Below are 20,362 nucleotides of genomic sequence, written 5' to 3'. Positions count from 1 at the left end.
AAAGGCTCACTGACTGAAAACTCAGGTAGGAGTTGATGCTGCCAAACTTCTCAGGGAAGCCTCAATGTTTGCTGCTACTGCCTTCAACTGATTGGATGAGTCCCACCCTCATTAGGGTGGAGAATAAAGTCAGCTCCTTGCAGATGTTAACCACATGTACAGAATACCTTCATAATATCATTTAGATTCATGTTTGAATAAATAAATGGGTACTACAGCCTAGCCAATCTGATGCATTATAGTATAATATATAAAAAAATGAAATCAAAGCGCTTGTTCTAGGACCAACTCATGAAATCTTTGAGCCAATCAGAACTCTTTTGTTCTGTTGCTTTGGGGAACCCTGTGCGTGACTGCCAAACACATTAACGCCCACAACTGTCTTTTGCTTAAAGATGATTGCATTTGACTGAGGCTAAGGAGGCCTAAACTGGAGGAAGAATCAAATTCTAGGTTCCCACTTCCCAGTCCGGGCCTGGAGACTGGTGTGAGAAGCTGGGTGGAGCCCCAGTCTACCCACTCTCCAGGTTGACAGTCAGCCTGGACCTGGGCATGGTTGTGCAGGGAGGTCCCTTCCCATGCTGCTCCCTTTGCCCTGGGGGGCTGCCCTGGGGCATTCCACATTCTTTAATTTCAGAATTTAATTTCAGCTGTGCAATCTTTTTTCCCCCATCAATCAGATACCTCTGGGTCATCACTCAAGAGAAGGCCCTTCCTACAGAATGTGACCCGTTGTGCCCTGTGTGGCCCATCATAGCCTCCTGTTTCTCTGTTTCGGTGGTTTGTGTGGTCAGATGACGCCCACTACAGAGACAGGCAAAAGAAGCCAAAGGGGAAATGAACATGTCCCACACAGCCTGACTGTGGAGTAAAGGGCAGTCACAGGCTGGGGTGCCTGTCCTAGGCCTAAAAGTGGGTGTGTTAGAGTGTGTGCAAATCATATCAGGCTCATGCCAGGCATGCTGGAGGATGGAGACCATCTCTGTGACTGCTCTGGACTTTGTTCAATCCTTCATCCTGCATAGTCCAACAATGGGCCCAGTCTTCCCATTGGGTTCTCCATGCACGGGTACAGAATTGGTCCTATGACCTCTTACCCAAAGAACATGACTTTAGTTTGGGTTCCTTCAAAAGCAAACCTTGAGACAAGAACTAGGTGAAGTAGTTTATTTGAGATATGATCCCAGAAAGCATATCATGGAGAAATGAGATCAAGAAGAAAGGAAAGAAAATGTAGTGCATATTAACGGGCACATCACAGCCGTGGGAAATGGGTTCAGTTCCGCAGGGGATGTTCTGAGAGACTGTGTGGAACATGCCTCAGAGTTGTCTCACCAGCGGGAAGGAAGCTGTGGTGTGTTCGTTATCAGTTGTTGTTTTTTTTAAAGTAGGCTTCACGCCTAACATGGGGTTTGAACTTACGACCCTGAGATCAAGAACCATACACTCTACTGACTGAGCCAGGCAGGTATACGTTCATCCTCAGCTTTTTAAATAGTTTTATTAAAATGTAATTCACGTACACAATTCATGCATTACAAGTAGGTAATTCAGTAGTTTTTGGTTTACTCATAAATATGTGTAGCCATCATCATAGTCAAGTTTTAGAAGATTTTCATAATCTTTTTTTTAGTATTTTGCTTATTTGACACACAGAGGTCACGAGTAGGCAGAGAGGCAGGTGGAAGCAAGCCCCCAGCTGAGCCGAGAGCCTAATGCAGGACTCGATCCCCAGGACCCTGAGATCATGACCCTGGTATCATGACCCAAGCAGAAGGCAGCGGCTTACCCCACTGAGCCACCTAGGTGCCCAAGATTTTCATGATCTTAAAAGGAAATCCCGTACCCTTTAGTTACCCCCATCCCCCACCTCAGTCGAGGCAACCAGTAACCTATTCTCTGTCTCAAACAGGAGAGAATGTCCAATGGAAAAAAGACAGTCTCTTTAACAAATGGTTTTGGGACACTCAGACAGCCACATGCAGAAGAATGAAAGTGGACCATTTCCTTATACCACACACAAAAATAGACTTAAAATGGATGAAAGACCTAAATGGGAGGCAGGAATCCACCAAAATCCTAGAGGAGAACATAAGCTATAACCTCTTTGACCTCGGCTGCAGCAACTTCTTGATAGACACATCTCCAAAGTCAAGGGAAACAAAGGCAGAAATGAACTACTAGGACTTCATCAAGATAAAAAGTTTTTGCATAGCAAAGGAAACAGTTGACAAAACCAAAAGACAAAATGGACAGGAGTTGAGAAAGTATTTGTAAATGTCTTATCAGAGAAAGGGTTAGTATCCAAGATCAGCAAGGAACTTATCAAACTCAACACCCAAAGAACAAATAACCCAATCAAGAGGTGGGCAGGGGCTGCCTGGTGGCTGAGTGGGTTAAGCCTCTGGCTTTGGCTCAGGTCAAGATCTCAGGGTGTTGGTATTGAGTCCAGCATTGTATTGGGCTCTCTGCTTAGCCGAGAGCCTGCTCCCCCCCACCCCGCCCGCCTCTCTGCCTACTTGTGATCTCTCTCTCTCTGTCAAACAAATAATTAAAAAAGAAAAGAAAAGAAATGGGTGGTAGATGTGAACAGACATTTCTGCAAAGAAGACATCCAAAAGGTCAACAGACACATGAAAAAGTGCTCCACAGCACTTCGGCATCAGGGAAACACAAATCAAAACCACACTGAGATACCACCTCACACCAGTCAGATTAGCTAAAATGAGCAAATCAGGAAATGATATATGTTGGGGAGGATGCAGAGAAAGGGAACCCTCTTACAATGCTGGCGGGAATGCAAGCTGGTGAGCCACTCTGAAAAACAGTATGAAGGTTCCTCAAACAGTTAAAAATAGAGCTACGCTATGACCCAGCACTTACAAAACTGGGTATTTACCCCAAAGAAAGAAATGTAGTGATCTGAAGGGGCACGTGTCCCCAATGCTTATAGCAGTGATGTCCACAATAGCCAAACTATGAAAAGAGCCCAGATGTTCATCAACAGATGAGTGGATAAAGAAGATGTAGTGTGGGACGCCTGGGTGGCTCAGTTGGTTAAGCAGCTGCCTTCGGCTCAGGTCATGATCCCAGGGTCCTGGGATTGAGTCCCACATCAGGCTCCTTGCTCGGCAGGGAGCCTGCTTCTCCCTCTGACTCTGCCTGCCTCTCTGTCTGCCTGTGCTCACTCGCTCTCTCTCCCTCTGTCTCTGACAAATAAATAAATAAAATCTTAAAAAAAAAAAAAAAGAAGATGTAGTGTGTGTGTGCGCACGTGCGCATAAGTGGGAAGAGAGGCAGAGAATCTCAAGCAGACTCCACATCAAGCCCGGAGCCCGATGCGAGCCTCCATCCCGCACCCTGAGATCATGAACTCTGCAGCTTCTTTAGGACTGGTACTTTTTTTTTAAGCTCCCACTGCTGATTTTCTTTCTTCTGAGGATTTTCAGTTGTAAGGTTTGCAGACTTTTCTGGTTCCTTTTGTTTATCTCCTCCTTTCCCACATGTTTCTTTATTTGTAATAGCTATTGAATTTTTATCATAGTATTTCTTCTTTTTTTAATTTATTTTATTTTATTAAAAGATTTTATTTATTTATTTGAGAGAGAGACAGTGAGAGAGAGCATGAGCGAGGAGAAGGTCAGAGAGAGAAACAGACTCCCCATGGAGCTGGGAGCCCGATGTGGGACTCGATCCCGGGACTCCAGGATCATGACCTGAGCTGAAGGCAGTCGTCCAACCAACTGAGCCACCCAGGCGCCCCCATAGTATTTCTTCTTTTCATATTTCTTTCTTTCCTTTAAAGATTTTATTTTATTTTTGAAGATTTTATTTATATATTTATTAAAAATTTGGAGCATGGAGGAAAGATAATAACTTTTCAGAGGAGGAACCTGACAAGTACCACCTTCATCAAGAGAATAAAGTTGCCACCTTCAGTAATGGGACAAATGGAAATATTGTGCTGCCCCCAAGGACACAGTGAAGAGAACACATCGCCCTTTCTACGGTATTCCTGCAAAAAATGTGTAACCTGAATCTATCAGAAAGAAACATTAGATAGGAGCACCTGGGTGGCACAGTCGGTTAAGCATCTGACTCTTGATTTTTGGCTCAGGTCATGATCTTGGGGTCCTGAGACTGAGCCTTGGTGGGCTCTGCACTCAGCAGGGAATCTGCTTGTCCCTCCTCACTCCCCCTTTGCTCCTCCCCCTGCAAGAACGTGCTCTCTCTCTTTCAAATGAATAAAATCTTAAAAAAAAAATGAAAAGAAACATTAGTAAATCCTAATTGAGAGAATCCTACAAAATAATTGGCCTGTAATCCTAAAAAAAAGAAAAAAAAAGTCAAGATCATAAAAGTCAAGTGGAGGTTGCAGAACCTTTCTGGACTGAGGATTAGCAGGCAGTAATGCCCCCGTTCCTAATGGGGCTGGCCGTGTTGTGGTGACTGAGGAGACAGAGGTCTCCATATGCAGGAAATGCACATGAACGGGTTCAGGGGACCCTGAGCCTCAGATCAGCCGCCCACTGGCAAATGGCTCAGGACCAAAATGTTCTTTTTATTATTCTTGCAAAATTTTTTCTGGGATGTGGTTTGTCATTAAAAATGTCACACATGGGGGAACCTGGGTGTCTCAGTCGGTTGCGCGACCAACTCAATGGGTTTTGGCTCAGGTCGTGATCTTGGGGTCCTGGGACTGAGGCCTGCATCCCCCATGCTCAGCATGGAGGCTGTTGTCCCTTTCCCTCTGCCCCCTCTTTTCCTGCTTTCTCTCTCTTTCTCTCTCAAATAAATAAATAGATAAACACAGGAGTCTATACGTATTATCTCATTTAATCCTCTCAGCAACTGGCTAAGGATGGTTACCCCGGTTTGACGGATAACAGAAATGATGGTCGCAGCCCCAACAGGCAGTGGGGCAGAGGGGACTCAGCCAGGGCTGTGCTGTCATCTGTCATCTGCGGTCATTCAGGAGCAGGGCTTTGCAGGGGAAACTGAAGCCTGGAAGCGCCCGCAGATCCACACTGGCAGGGAGAGCAGTCCTCCTTTCACGTGGGGACCACGTCAGGGGTGGGAATGGGCCTGGCCCGTGTGTCCACGCTGGGCCCAGGCCCCTGCGCCAGCACCGGGAGGGAGCACCGTGGGGCTGCAGCCTGGCAGTGAGGAGTGAGGAGCTGGGCAGAATGTGTGTGGCCCCTCGCTCCTCACACTGGGCCCGGCAGAGGGGTCATGCTATGGAGGGTGGGACAGGTGGGGTGACAAAATGGCAGCGATATGAACGGGCCTCAGGTACCCAGGGGGGTGTGATGGGCAGGAGGGAACGGTGAATGCATCTGTGTCCAAGTTTTCCCGAGCCTACCTGGAAGGAGGCTCTCACCACACTGGGCCTGATCCTAATGATGTCTGAAGAAAGGGCCTGGCCAGAGACAAGATGCCAGGAAAAAACGAGGAGCTGCGTTTATGTGGAAGAAAACCAAAACAAAACAACTACATATATATTATAATAGGAGGAACAAATGTTGATTGTTGAAAAACATTTTAAACTGGAAATAAAAAGAATGGCCTCCCCTTCTCCCACCCTAATCTTAACCCACCAGAGATAACTACTCTTAACTTCTGAATCAGACTCAGGAAGAGACACCGCCGCCCCTCCTGCAAATCCCGGCCCGCTCCCCAGCCTGTAGGTCGCAGGCTGCCTTCAGGTGGCCCCTGGATAACCTCAGCCTGTTCCCCTGTCATCAGCTCCACAGGGGCAGTATGTGTCCCCATTCTGCTGATGAGCAAGCTGAGGGCAGAGGAGGGAGGGCACTTGGCCACTCACCCCGATCCTCGCTCTTGCTGCGGCCGCCCTCCTGCACCACCGAGCGACCTCCACTCAGGGAAAGAGCTGGCCTGGAGCCAGGTGGGGGCTGGGGTCCTCCTGGGTCCCTTTCTTGGGACAGGGGCTCAGGCTGACCGAACTGGTTCTGTCCTAATAAAGGTCTGCTTGTAGCGGCCTGCTCATTCCGTCTTTGTTTACAGTGCCTCCACACAAACACACTTGAGAACTTCGTGGGAACAAGAGGGGCAGAAGGCAGGAGGCTTGCCTGACTGAGGACAAGGCCTGGCCCCTCACCCACACCGGGATGGGGCCTGTCTCCCTTCCCTGGCTCCTCTGGCCCTCAGTTTCTCTCTCGATGCCCCTCCTCACGGGGGACAGAGAGACCTCTCTATATTACTGTCTCTTGCTGCCTTGGAAGAAAAATATCACAAATCAGCTCATTTTGGGGGGCTCAGTCTGTTGAGCAACTAACTCCTGGTTTTGGCTCAGGTCATGGCTTCATGGTCATAGGATGGAGCCCTGCATTGGGCTCCTCGCTCCATGGGGAGTCTGTTTGAGGTTCTCTTTCTCCCTCTCCCTCTGCCTCTCCTCTGCTCCCATGCCTGTGTGCGCTTCCTCTCAAATAAATAAATAAATGTTTTTTAAAAAAAGTTTCATTTTTTAAAAAGATTTTATTTATTTAAAAAATATTTAGTTTTATTTATTTGATAGACAGAGATCACAAGTAGGCAGAGAGGCAGGCAGGGAGAGAGGGGGAGGCAGGTTTCCTGCTGAGCAGAGAGCCCGATGTGGGGTTCTATCCCATGACCCCAGGATCATGACCTGAGCCAAAGGCAGAGGCTTTAACCCACTGAGCCACCCACGCGCCCCCAAAAGTTTCATTTTTGCTAAGAAAACATATCAAGCTTCTGAAGCATGCTCTTACTTTCTTTTATTTGAAAAATAGTCATCAAGGGCCTGCAAAGTGCTTTCTGGGCACTCTGTGTCCCTTATTTCATTTAACCCTCTCATGACTTTGTGAGTAGATTGGTTAGATCGCCATTTTGCAGATGAGGAAACTGAGGCATAGAGAGTCTAAGAGTTTAAGAACGGAGATAATAAAAATCCATCCTTGGAAACTCATAGCCTCAGAGCTGCAGCCACAGATTCTGACCCCTTGGAATCCACTAAGCCCTAAGTAGGAAACTCTTGAGATTTTTTTCCCAAAAGTTCCAGAGCCAACTGGGAACCCACATTGTTTCCAGGAAAAGGCACTCAGTAGCTGCCCAAGGGCTGGGAGCGGGGAGGGAGCAGACCCACGCACAGAACGTGCCTCCCAGAAGCAATTCAGGGCCATTCAGAACAGCAGCTAGGTAGGGGCAGTTTCTGGAGAAAACTCATAAACCAGTGAGGGAAAGGCCACATGGACTTGAGAAGGGGAATGAGGTGAGACGTGTCCGTAAAAATCCAGTCTTTGAAGGGGAAATACACATGCAGGCTTTTGAAATTTGGTTATCTTTGGAAATGGAGGACCCCTAGGGTCAGAACTGTAGAGTAAAGGTGGACGTGTTTTATTCAGATAAACTTAGTTTTAAACCCCAGCCCCAGACCTCATTACCTCTGAGTAACCCTGGACAAGTCACTTAACATCTCAGACTCGCTGTTACCTGGTGTTTAAGGCAATTAGCTGAGTAACTGACATTTTCTACCTGAGAACAGGTCGGTTTATAAGTCTGATGGGTTTTTTTGTTTTGTTTTTTTAAGATTTTATTTATTTATTTGACAGAGAGATCACAAGTAGGCAGAGAGGCGGGGGTGGGAGGAAGCAGGCTCCCCACTGAGCTGAGAGCCTGATGTGGGACTCCATCCCAGGACCCTGAGATCATGACCTGAGCCGAAGGCAGAGGCTTAACCCACTGAGCCACCCAGGTGGTCCGAGTCTGCTATTTTTTGAGTGCAAATAGATCGGGGAAGGTATAAACTTCCAGTTCCTGGATGTGGTTCCCCAAGTACCAGTGAGAGCAGTCTCTGGATTTTAAAATCTGGAATCTCCTGTCTTCCCTGCAGATTCATGATTTCCTTTTTCAAAAAATGTTTTGTCAACCTGGTGAGCTTGTTGGGACAGGTCCCCCACCCCAAACCCCAAAGCCATGCCCCACTGTTCTCTGGTGCTGTTGCATTCGAAGGGGCCTTGAACCCCTGAGTTACAGGGACACACATGCTTTGTTCCGGCTGCTTGGGCTGTCTGCCAGGGGCTGCCACTGAGCCTCCAAGTGCCTTTCTCCATTCCAGAAGGCCTGAAGGTTGACCTGTCCGGAGCATCAAGAACACCAGGGTGGGATCCAACTTCCTGGCCTCCTGGGTCTCCCTCACTCAGGGCAGGGGGTCCAGGCAAGTGCTTTAGAGAAGTGGGGATGTGGTCTCAGCCTGGGGCCCTCATCCAGCAGGTGTAGGAATGTACCGCCAGGCCTCTTGGCTGCATGTCTGGGGTGGTGGGTCCAGCCAAGTAGCCTCCCCAGTTCTCCAGCTATCTGACAGTCTTCAGGAAATTCTGCCTAAATTAGCCAGAGCCAGTTTTAATATTTGCAAACCTACATCCTTATCTGGCACATGAACCCATAGTTGCTTGCAACAAGAATTTTGACGGTAACAGCATCTCTGGACTGTCTGCCTTCAAGGACCCAGACTCCTGCCTTCTTTCGACTTTGGGTCTGCTGCACCCACACAGATGCCTAGCCCTCCAGCACGTGTTCTCAGCGTCCCCCTTTCTGTCCCTTTCCTCATGTGTAACGTTGCCAGTTGATAGGCACAGTATTTTCCACTCCCTCGTGAGAACCTTAGAAAGACTCATTCCATGTCATTTTTCCACTACCTGCAGGTTTTGTCATTTATTATCTCCAATTTGATGTTATTTCCTTGGGAATCCTGAGCCTCTGTTTACTAGACTTTGAATATTTGCTGCTTTTGTATCTGTCGGTGGCGGTGGAAGCAGTCTGCCTTGGGAATGGCAATAACCTTGACAAAAATGTAAAACGGTCACCAGACCAACCAAACATTGTCTGCTTTCTATTATCAGATATGCTAAGGGAGAGGATGTTACCCCTTCCAGGCTGGCTGATCCCTCCGCACCCAGCCCTCGGTACACCCCTGCCCCTGGTGAGGTGAAATTAATCATATTCATGGAATGCTGAAACTGAGCCAGAACTGAAGTATTTCGTGGTAAAGGGGCACTTTGTCTACAACTGACTCTCAGATTACGCTGATATAAAAAAACTCAGAGGAAAAACAAAAACACTAAGGTAGACACAGCCAAAGCACTGTGGACCGACGTGTCCCCAAGCTCTCTGACATCTGTTACTGGCAGGAGCACGAGGGCTTGGGTTCTGAGTTAACCGCAAGTATTCATAAAAGGGAAGATCCCAAAAAGATCTTCCACGATGCCTCTGGATATGGTTTGCTAACCGGGAAGTCTGTGCGGACAAATAGGTCCCAGGATCAACGGTAACATCCAGCCCCACCCTGGGGCGGCAAGAAGGATCCGGTCAAGAGAGATGCAGACCTTTTCCGTCCCTCTCAATGTGTGACCTGAGCCTGTCCTCCCTTTGGCCACAGGGCGAGTTTGGGGCCTGGGGCACCAGCAAGTCACTAGGGGAGGAGGCGGCTGACTTTGCACCTGGATCTGGCCCGAAAGACTGGGTTGGGCAGAGCCAGGCTGCATGGGTCTCAGACAGCACGGGGCCAGACAATGAGCCCCAAGAGTCCCTCTCTGTGGGCAGGAGGGGCAGAGGTGAAGATCAGTGGAGGTCTCCTCAGCCGCTGGTCTCCAAGGTCTGGCCACAGGGTCTGGGCTTCCTGTACTGTGGCCAGGCTCCCCACAAGTTTGCGTTTTCTTTCTTCTCACTGGGGTGTAGCTCTCCTGCCCCAGGTTGTTGGGGGACCCTGCCCTTCCAAGGCCCGCGGAGCAAGCTCTTCTGTTCTTCAACTTCCACCCCAGCCTGGACTCCTGGAAGCTTTTTAGTATCTTCCAGAGAATTCTGAGCATAGTTATGGCTACCATTTCTTCAGTGTGTCAAGCCTACATGATTTAACCCACATTACCTCACTTAATCCTCACAGCACCCTGAGGGACAGGTGCTGTCCTTGCTGTTGTACAGACCAGGAACCTGGGGTCTGGAGTACAAAGTGACAGGTCCAAGGTCACACAACCAGCTTGTGGAGTACCAGCAAGGATTCTCAGCCAGGCCTCACCTTTCCTTTGCCGTCTCTCTCCCTGGGTGTGCTGGTGTCTGTGAGTGGACCCAGGCCTGGGGGTGTGGGGAGCATGGATGGCTGCACAAGCAGCATGGTTTACTGGGTGGGGTCCCTGCTTCCAGTCCCTGAACTGGGGACACTCCCCCCCCAAACTCCAAAGGGGCTCAGACCTTTCTTCTCTCTCCTGGCTGTGGCCTGGCCTGGGTTCAGCCAAGCAGAGCCAGGCAAGAGGTGTCGGACCTAGGGAAGTTCCTAGGAAAGCGTGGCAACTGGCTCCCCTCCAGGGGTTTGCTGTACCCACCCCTCCATGGTTGCAGAGCGTGATTACTGGTGGGTCCTGGAATGTCTCCATTACCCAGGCTACAGAGCGGCCCCTCCCTCCCATCCAGTGCCTCTGAGTCCCCAGGTTCCTCTTCATCCTCCTCTTCCGGTCTCTGCAGGCAGTAGAGCAAGGGAAGGGGTTGGGGTAGGAAATTCCGGTGAACAGTGAATGTTCCCGAAGCCATTTAGGGGGTGCTGGGGAAGACCTGGCTTGGGGCTGCTGTCCTTCTGTGGCTCTCAACAGGTGCCAGCAGGGCTAATCATATACTTCAGGCCCTGTTAGCCCTGCACAGACTCGGGGACCCAAGAGCTCTCCCAAATGGCTTCCTTGGGCTCTGAGGCACTCCCTTGGCAGATTTGCTGTTGTGCAGAGGTGGGCCTTGAACACCCTAGCCAAAGTCAGGAGACCGCAGTAGATACCCCGAAAACCTAGGATGCGTTTACTCCAGGCCTCAGCCCTGCACATATCCCAGGGGAACATGGCCCTGGGGAAGCTGCCTCAGGACAGAGCAGGGCGGGTAGCCCATGTCCTCAGGTTCTGATGAGACGCGCTGCGTGGCAGTCTTAAGCTCAGGCTTGAGGCTGGAGCACCCAAGGCTTTCTGAACAGTGCCAGGGGTGGCCACAACCATGATGGTCACTGTGCCTCGCCTTTTGGGCGGCTACCCTTTTCTTTAGCCTGCTATGGTCTTTGACTGCTCTTCATGCTGCGAACAAGGCATCCCGCTGTCAGAATTCCTCATTGCAAGAGCTGTTCTGCCTCTTGAAGGCAGGAATGGGTCTTTCCCCTTTCCTTCCTGGGTTCTGAGCACCTCCGGGGGTGTCCACCCTGAGTTTCAGGATGCTCAGAGTGAGTGTGGAGCAGTGCATGGGAGTGCGTGTGTGTGAGTGTGATGCAGGGCTGGGGGCAGGTGTCAGCAATGCTCATCATATGCTCGGAACTGCCTGTGACCCCATGGTGGGCTGTCTCCCAGCAATGCTGCTTACCCGCCCCGTTGGGCCTCTGACACATGCTCTGAGAGCAGCCCAGACCTTGAAGGTTCTGGGTAGCGTCACTCATCTGGAGTTGAGTAGTTAAATTTCAAGGAAAGCCCAGAATTCTTTTCCCCGAGGTCATGGGACCATCTTCCCTGCACTGCCTGCAACCTTCCTCTGTGCCTGGGCCTGTGTTTACATGAGGAGTTCCTGGGAAGGCAGGCCTGGTGGACGCTCTGAGAGGGGATGACTCCCAGTCCCCAAGGCCAGACCATGACTCATGGATGGAGAGTAAGGGCTGGAGAAATTTGGGGAGAAGAAGGTCTCACCTCCAGCGGTCATCACATAGATTTTTTTGAGTGCTGGTTGCATGCCAAGCCGGTGCTAAGCCTTTGCACTGATGTCTCAAAGCACCGATGGTCACGCATGTTATGGGAAGAACCAAGGCATGGAGGGGCTGATCTCTTCCCATTCCCACTGTGGGCCAGCAGCCTTCCCAGGGCCTGGGGCTTTGTATTTAACCCCTCCCAGTGCTTCTCCAAGTCTGATTCTGGGGCTTGGGGCTTCCTCCCTATGTGTCAAAAATGAGGATTGCTGGACCTTGCCTAGAGTAAATGAATCAGACTCTGGGAAGAGGCCCAGGAGCCAGCATTTTGGCCTCTAAGATCCATGAGTGTGGGCTCCCTAGAAAGTTCCTGGTGACATAACTTCCAACTAAGGAGCCGGTTGAAGGAGAAGGCAGAGCAGGGAAGGGCTCCCCTTTTGGGTTTACTTGTGTATAGCTTGGGAGAGCAGGAGGAGGCTGGGATGCCAGCAGACTCTTCCCTACACCCCACCCCTGTGGTGGGTGGGGTGGGAGGGCTGGAGGAGCATTTGAATGGATGAGAGAGAGGGTATTTGGGGGTGAGGAATATAGTGAGGGGGACCACAAAAGCAAGTGGGCCATGGAGGTCCAACACCAGGCTAGACTTTGGTGTGTTCTTTTCCAGAAGGAAGTGGGGAGTCCCTGGGAAGGTTTTCCAGCCAAGGAAGAACCTTGCCTGGGGTTCAGGAAGAAGACTGGGCTGTGAGAGGACAGAGTGGAGGGAGAATGGAGCTTCTGCCGCAGTCCTGGGAGTGGAGGATGACCTGCCCCATAGCTGTAGGGAGAGGGAGTGGCCAGTGATGTCCTGGGACTTGCGCCTGGGGAGGGAAAGGAGACCCCATTTGAAGCCAAGGAGGGGGATGAGACCATTTGGGGCAAGGGAACTTTGAGGTAAGTCTGAAATGTGGGGCAGGAGGAGATGGGGGGGCTGGAGAGACACCATAATAAGGAGTTAGGCTTTAAGTCAGCACGCTGGAGCCCCGGGGCAGGGAGACGGTGGCGGGGGCGGGGGGGGGGGCAGGGTGTGAGATCCAGACCAGTCGCAATTCACCTCTCTGAGACTCCGTTTTCTCTTTTGTAAATGGGTTATTGTGAGGGCTCCGTGGGGACTCCGTCACGGGGCTCCTGGGAGTGTCGCGTTAAACACTTGGAAACAACCGCACTCGTTTGGGGGTGTGTGGGGACCCCAGATGAGGGTGTCCGGGTCCGCCGCTGCAGGGAGAGTACCGCCCCCTGGTGGCGGTTCCTTTTGGGACTGCTGGGCCACCCGCAGGCGGGGCGACGGGGAGGGCTACTTGAGGGCCGGCTGCCGTCTGTCAGCCAGTCTTCTGGCTCCTGGCGCCGCGTCTGTTCCTTGGTCTCGGCCACCCGCCCCGCGCCTCGATGTCGCCAGGCGCAGACAGCATGGTAGGGGAACGCGATCGCGGTGGCTGGACGGGGCACGTGGCGGGCCGAAGGGCTGGGGCGCGGATCTGGGAAGAGCGCAGAGGGTCTCTCTGGGATCCCTCCCTCGATGGGGATCGGAGGGCCCCGTCGAGGCGCCCCACTTCGCGGGGGATTCGCAGCCTCCGGGTTATTCTTGTCTTTTCCCGGAACCGGGGCGGCGACCCTTCGCTGTGGCTCAGGGATTCCCTCTCAAACCCTGGTGGCCGGGCTTTAGCGGTGCAGGCGGGCAGCCGTGCCGGGGGTGGGGGGGGTGGGGGGGGTGGGGGGGTGGGGGGGTGGGGGGGGAGGGCGGGCAGGTGAACCGCCTGGGTGAGTGAAAATACCCCTCCATTCCAGAATGCGGGGATCGTGTGTGGGACTGGCAAGGAGGCTGGGAGAGACTCTTGGGTGGAGGTTCTGGTGATAAGGAAGATAGCCACGATTAAGAATTCTTGGGGTCGGGGCGCCTCAGTGGCTCAGTGGGTTGAGGCCTCTGCCTTCCGCTCGGGTCGTGATCCCAGGGTCCTGGGATCGAGCCCTGCATCCGACTCTCTGCTTAGCATGGAGCCTGCTTCCTCTTCTTTCTCTGCCTGCCTCTCTGCCTACTTGTGATCTCTGCCTGCCAAATAAATAAATAAAATCTTAAAAAAAAAAAAAAAAGAATTCTGGGGGTCTGGGAGGGAAAAGGACCTAGAAAGAAAGTTGGAAAGTGGCTGCACAGGTACATGGGCACCAAGCTTCTACTGAGAAGAGGTAATGGAGCTGAAGGGATAGGAAGTGGGTCCAGGAAAGGAGTCTGAAAGGGTTGCTCAGAGGGGAGGGGTGGTGGTGCAGGTGGGCTTGGCAAAAGGGCTAAGGAGGACAGTCCCCAACACCTGGCCTGTCCCACCAAACCACCTGCCCAGCCAAATCCTGTTTCAGTCTCTGCCGCATTTCCGGTGGACTGTGCCTTTTTTTTTTTTTTTTTTTTTTTTAGATTTTATTTTATTTTTTAAAGAATTGTTTATTTGAGAGATAGAGAGAGGAGGGAGGGGGACCAGAGGGAGAGAGAGAATCGTGACCAGATTCCCTGCTAAGCGCAGAGCCTGACACAGAGCTTGATCTCAAGACCCTGAGATCATGGCCAAAGGCCAAATCAAGAGTCGGTAGATTAACGACTGAGCGGCCCAGGGGCCCCTAAGGTTTTATTTTTAAGTAATCTCCACACCCAACATCTGGCTCCAACTCATAACCCCCAGATCAAAAGCTGACCGATTGAGCCCGCCAGGTGCCCCTCCCTTGGACTGTTCTTCCCTTTTCATGTGGGAAGTAAGGATAAAGTTACTATGCTTTGATATTCCACACCTGAAAGGTACCAGGTACACCCTGAGAACTTTATATGTGTTTTCATATTTAATCTTCACAGAAATTATGAGGTAAGCTTTGTGGACAACCCCATTTACAGATGTGAAGACTGAGGTACCAGGAGGTAACGTCGCAGCTGGAATGTAGCAGAGTTGGCATTTGAACCCCCAGGCCAGTGTGTTTAGCTCCATGGCCTGGGTCCTTAACCACTATATCCCATGGACTGGCAGAGATGGGGACCAAACAAAGGAGAGGGAACCTCAGAACTGGCAGTCAAGGTTGTCAAATATTTTAACTTTTAACAGTGCAGCTGATAGGAAACAGAAACAAGGACCAACTTTTGGATTAGTGTTCTCGTGTTTAGTCCTTTTACCCCTTTGCTTGATCCCCATGGTGGACTCGGTCCTGATTGCAAGATGGCTGATAACCAAGCTTTCCATGTGTCAGGCCGGCCCCACTTTATTACCTTTTGTAGATTAAACTGCCTGGGTCCTTGCAATAAGGAAACAGAGAGGTTCCCATATAGATGGTCACACAACCCAGAATTAGGGAGGCTGGATTTGAATCCCTTGTTCTTAAAACCGTTCTGATAAGATCAGGTACTGCATATTGTGCCCATTTTCCAGATGCCCCAAACTGAGTCCCTTTCCCAAAGTCCAGGGCTTGAAAGGGGACAGACCCAAGGGGACACTGCTGCTGCAAAGCTTAATCCCCAGAGGACCCATCCTTTATTCAAAGACTTTGGTGGATTATGACATTTATAACTGAGTTCTGCTTTTTTTTTTTTTTTTTTAAGATTTTGTTTATTTGACAGAGAGAGACAGACAGAGACAGTGAGAGAGAGAACACAAGCGGGGGAGTGGGAGAGGAAGAAGCAGGCTTCCCAGTGAGCTGAGAGCCCGATGTGGGGCTTGATCCCAGGAACCTGGGATCGTGACCTGAGCTGAAGGCAGCCTCTTAACAACTGAGCCACCCAGGTGCCCCTGAGTCCTGCTTTTTATCATTTTTAAGATGTACTTTTTTTTTTTTTTTTTTAAGATTTTAATTTATTTGACGCAGAGAGAGAGAGAGCACAGTAGGGGGAGCAGTGGGCAGAGGGAGAGAGGGAGAAGCAGGCTCCCCGCTGAGCAGAGAAACCGATGTGGGACTTAGTCTCAGGACCCTGGGATGATGACCTGAGCCAAAGGCAGCCGCTCAACCGACTGAGCCACCCAGGTGCCCAAGATGTGTGTTTTTACATCTCTGAAATTATTATACATCTTATAATGAATGACAGAGTTTTTTAAAATTTCTCTAAAATACCTATAATGATGTTCCTCTTAGTGTCACTGTGTCACTTAGTGTCACCCCTTGGGTTTAATGAGTTCCCAGCAATCTTCGAGTGACTTTTCTGGGTGTCTCTCCATTCTGTTCCACAGGCTCCTCTCTGCTTCAATTGCTCCAGTCTCCCTGGAGACATGTCCCCACGGGATGCAAGGAGCCTGGTGCCCTGCAATGGTAGTAGGGCCTCGAGGCTCCCCGACCCGGAGGACTTGAACCTCACCGATGAGGAACTGAGATTCAAGTACCTGGGGCCCCAGCAGACAGAGTTGTTTGTGCCCATCTGTGTCACGTACCTGCTGATCTTCGTGGTGGGCGCCGTGGGCAATGGGCTGACCTGCACCGTCATCCTGCGTCACAAGAACATGCGTACCCCCACCAACTACTACCTCTTCAGCCTGGCTGTGTCCGACCTGCTGGTGTTGTTGGTGGGCCTGCCCCTGGAGCTCTACGAGATGTGGTACAACTACCCCTTCCTGCTGGGCGCCGGGGGCTGCTACTTCCGCACGCTTCTCTTAGAGACGGTCTGCCTGGCCTCCGTGCTCAATGTCACGGCCCTGAGCGTGGAGCGCTATGTGGCCGTGGTGCACCCGCTGCAGGCCAGGTCCACGATGACTCGGGTTCACGTGCGCCGCGTGCTTGGGGCCATCTGGGGCCTCGCTGTGCTTTGTTCTCTGCCTAACACCAGCCTGCATGGCATCCAGCAGCTGGAATTGCCCTGCCGGGGCACGGTGCCCCAATCGGCCACATGCACCTTGGTCCACCCGCGGGCCCTCTACAACCTGGTCGTGCAGATCACCACCCTGTTCTTCTTCTGCCTGCCCATGGCCACCATCAGCGTGCTCTACCTGCTCATCGGGCTCCAGCTGCGGCGTGAGAGATTGCTGCTGCTCAGGCAGGAGGCCAGGGGCAGGGCCAGGTCCAGTGACAGTGGCAGGTTTCAGCGGTCACAGGATCGGGGCCGGACACAGGTGACCAAGATGCTGTGTAAGTGTTGCTGCTGGGAAGAGAGGCTGAGCTGGGCCCTGGGTGTGAAACTAGAGCTTCCAGGACCCCGGGGCTGAGCGTCTGGGTTTATGATGGAGGGTGAGTGTGAGGTTTGGGGTTGCCGCTGCTGCCCCCTGCCCCACCCTGTTTGTGTGCACTCGTGTGTGCGATTACTCGGTGAGAAACTCATAGCAAAGATAAATGGTAGGATGGCCACGTGATTTGTGGGACCCAATGCAAAAGGCACATTTGGGATCCCTTGTTCAGAAATTGCTGGGACTGTCCACACAGCAATAGTGCAGCATTAAACAAAGCCCAGGGTCCTTCTCAGCTTGGAGGCCCATGCGGGTGCACAGGTGGCTCTCCCATGAGTTGGCATGGACTCCTGGAACCCAACCACGGACCAGGCAGAGACACGTGACTGCATTCCAGGATGGCAGAGCCGTTTGTGGGAGCTGGCCCTGCCAGGTCTCTCATCTTTGCTCCTAAACGTATCTTGGCTCTGTCCTTCCCTAGAGCAGCCTGGGAGGCCCTGCTGTGGGCACAGAGAGTTCCTTTTCCTTGAGTAACTACCCTTTTTCCTTAGTGGCTGTTGAATAGTCCCCAGGAAGGATTCTGATTGGTGGGCTTAGGTCCTAGCTGGTCCCCAGGCCTGAGTAGCAGGGTGCTATGGTTTGCAGACCCCACAGGCCCACATGCTGGGGTCTGAGGGGAACAAAGTTCCCAAAAGAAGGGGAGTAAGGTGCTGGAGGGGCAAGATGATACGTTTCACCCATGCTATATCTGTGGATCCTGGAGGACTATGGCAATGACCCTGTCTCATAGAGACTTATCAGGACGTGTGTTTGTGAGGGTGAGTGTGCAGAGCACAGGAGAGTCGGGGCAGAAGTGTGGATTGGGGCAGGCCAGCTGGGTTGAGGCTCTGGGTCTTACTGTGGTCTGGGTCTGGCTCTTTTCCCAAAACAAAGGCCCCTGGGGAAGCCAGACAAAATGATACCAAATCAGTCCTTGATTTCCTCCCCATCCTGCCCCCCTCCCTAGGGGACCTAAATCAGGTAGATGGAGGGAGCCAGGACAAGACAGAGGTAAGGGAGACCTTGGTCAAAGCCATGGGATGATAGCCAGCTAACTGGGACTGTCCCATTCCCAGAGAGAGACCCACTTCTCTCGTCCCCCAGGAACAGTGTCCCAGAACCCAAGGCCACTTGAGCAGCTTCTGAAAATGGGACCTGATCCCAGAGTTCTGAGCCTGCCTCTCATCTGTGCCCTGTGAAGTGCACACTGCAGACGACCTGCCCCCTGCCCCCTCTTCCTCTTCCCCCTACTTCCTTGTTCTGCAGGGACCAAGTCTGCTCGCTGGGATGGCTCTCACCTTGGGAAGCTGGGGTGTTTCCTGGGGCTTGCTGCTGGCCTGGGGCTCTGCTTTCTTCTCTCCCTGCCTCCCTCCCTCCTTCCCCCAGCTTCACTTTCTGAGGGCCTAGTATACACCAGATGACGGGTTGGAGATGTTGTAAACAACACCTAGTGGAAATCGTGGGTGATAAGGGAAAACCGTGCTGGGGTGTGGTGAGGAAGGCACTGCAGGGGAAGACAGGCAGGCAGAGAAGTAAACACAAGCAATAAGAGACAAAAATCAAGGCAAGCCCAACGACAGAGACCCAAGGAAGGGCATGGCTGGTTGATGCCACAGCTCTGGGAAGCTGGGTGACCTCTTAGCTAAGAGCCATCTAGTTGCAGATTCTGTGATGGGAGAGCCAGATGGGGCCATCTTGGCTCAGGCGTCCTCACCTGGTCTGTCTGACTGTGGCTGGGAGTAAGGCACATACCCGCTGCCCAGGCAGTGACAGTAGTGGGACCAGCCTCTCTGAAGGGGTGCTGAGGCTAAGGCAGGCAACCTTCCAGAATCTTCCAGATGGACCATGGGCATGGGTGGCACGGTGAGAGTGGGCAGACTACCCTGAAGCCCGGGGAAGGCAGTCTGGCAGGCACCCAAGTCTTCCTTCTGTGCCCCCACAGTTGTGCTGGTCATGGTGTTTGGGATCTGCTGGGCCCCTTTCCACGTTGACCGCCTCATGTGGAGCTTTGTGTCCCAGTGGACCGAGGGTCTGCTCCTGGCCTTCCAGTACGTGCATGTTATCTCCGGAGTCTTCTTCTACCTCAGCTCGGCAATTAACCCCGTGCTCTACAACATCATGTCAAGCCGCTTCAGGGAGACTTTCCAGGAAGCCCTGTGCTTGGGGACCCGGTACCACTACCACAGACCCCGCCACAACTCCTACAGCCTCAGCAGGGTGACCATGGGCAGCACCCTGTGTGACCTGGGCTCCCCGGGCAGCAGGGCCCAGCTGCCGACGGAGAATGGGGGCCTCTAGGGGCTGCAAGAGACCGACCCCTTCTGAGTGGAGCCTGGGAGCAGCTTCACCCAGAGAGGCCAGAGAGCCACACACCGTTTCGGGAGCCACCCTTGCCCTCCTCTGCCGGCATGTCTTCATGACCTGTCCCCCTCTGGATCCCGTCCCTACTTCAGCCGATAACCTCGGACTGGCCCCTCAGCAACTCCTACCCCCACCCAAGTTTTTGGAAAGGAAATAAGGTTGCGCTTTGCTTTCTAGAGCCCTCGGCACGCAGGTGAGATTGGTCCTCTACAGAAACAAGGCAGCTGGTTGGCAGGCAGAGCAAGCCTCCATCTGGGGTCTCACCCACCCCCACCCCTGGTTTCTGAAATGTGTTCAGGGGGCCCCACTTTCCCTCCCATTTCTCGTTGAGATTCTGCAGGTTCTGGCCTGTTCGGGCCCTGTCTAGCTCTTGGCCTGTCCCCGGGACCCCAGCCACCCTGACCCTCTGTGGTCCCCCTCTGCCACTCATTCGGCTCTGGGTCTCCACCTAGAGGGGTAGCTGGGTGGCAGGGGTGCTAGGGATCCAGGGGACCTCGTTCCCATCTCAGCCCTGCTGCCACCACCTTGCCTCGTAGCATCACCTTCCCCAGACTTGGTCCCTTGTTTGCAAAATAAATGTGACCCTGGCATTTGAGAGGGTCCCACTTCGCACTTCACCTGTGGTTTTCTGTGTGCATAAATCACATCTTGTAACAAAGCTGCTGGAAAACCCAAGCTCAACAAGGCAGAAATTACTCTCGACTTCTCACCATCCCACCATCCCCCTAACTCCTGCTCCCTCCCTGACCTCTCTGTCCCCTCCAACCCCTGAGTCACCTGCCCTGAGAGCCATTTCGGGCCTATTCTTGGTTTCTCAAAGACTGTGGGCCAGTGCCTGCCCCCCCACACCCCCTCTGTCCTTGCCTCCACGTGAGCTAGTTTGGGGGTCTGAGGCGAGCAGAACCCTGGGTCTGACGGACCAGAGGATTCCAGAGGCAAGAGACATGGGCCCACCAAGGGCAAGGAGTGACCCTGTGAGGTGAGAAGAGAGACAGGGATGGGTAGGTCGCCTCCTGAAATGAAGCCCCATCCCAAAGGCTTGGGGGCTGACACAGTGCTCACTCAGGAACCCCTGGGTGAAGGAGGCTCACACTGTAGGCCAGTTGTCCCGGTTCCCCCTACAGACAGACACTCCCTA

The 20,362-nt window shown here is 52.3% G+C and overlaps 1 protein-coding gene across 2 annotated transcripts; it reads left to right on the top strand.

Annotated features, from left to right (window-relative positions):
• The first annotated feature begins 12,568 nt into the window (after nucleotides 1–12,568).
• Nucleotides 12,569–19,841, top strand: NMUR1 (neuromedin U receptor 1). 2 transcript variants are annotated; one of them, XM_044241843.1, is made up of 3 exons: nucleotides 12,569–12,604; nucleotides 15,901–16,789; nucleotides 18,806–19,841. In XM_044241843.1, the coding sequence occupies exons 2-3, from the start codon at nucleotides 15,940–15,942 to the stop codon at nucleotides 19,159–19,161; spliced, it is 1,206 nt and encodes a 401-aa protein (XP_044097778.1). In that variant the 5' UTR covers nucleotides 12,569–12,604; nucleotides 15,901–15,939; the 3' UTR covers nucleotides 19,162–19,841. The 2 variants fall into 2 exon arrangements, with proteins under 2 accessions (XP_044097778.1, XP_044097777.1); XM_044241842.1 differs by lacking the exon at nucleotides 12,569–12,604 and adding an exon at nucleotides 13,026–13,120.
• The last annotated feature ends 521 nt before the right edge of the window (nucleotides 19,842–20,362 follow it).

Source organism: Neovison vison, chromosome 3 (assembly GCF_020171115.1).
Source record: "Neovison vison isolate M4711 chromosome 3, ASM_NN_V1, whole genome shotgun sequence".
In the NCBI taxonomy this organism is placed as follows: domain Eukaryota; kingdom Metazoa; phylum Chordata; class Mammalia; order Carnivora; family Mustelidae; genus Neogale; species Neogale vison.
Note: the sequence above shows the minus strand (reverse complement) of the source record. Positions and strands in the feature narration are given on the sequence as shown.

Bases quoted from the DNA above. Each gene is read 5' to 3' on its own strand.
- NMUR1 (XM_044241842.1), top strand. From the start codon at position 13,097: ATGTCGCCAGGCGCAGACAGCATG. The intron at 13,121-15,900 runs GTAGGGGAACGC...TCTGTTCCACAG, and splicing joins CGCCAGGCGCAGACAGCATG to GCTCCTCTCTGCTTCAATTG. The intron at 16,790-18,805 runs GTAAGTGTTGCT...GTGCCCCCACAG, and splicing joins ACAGGTGACCAAGATGCTGT to TTGTGCTGGTCATGGTGTTT.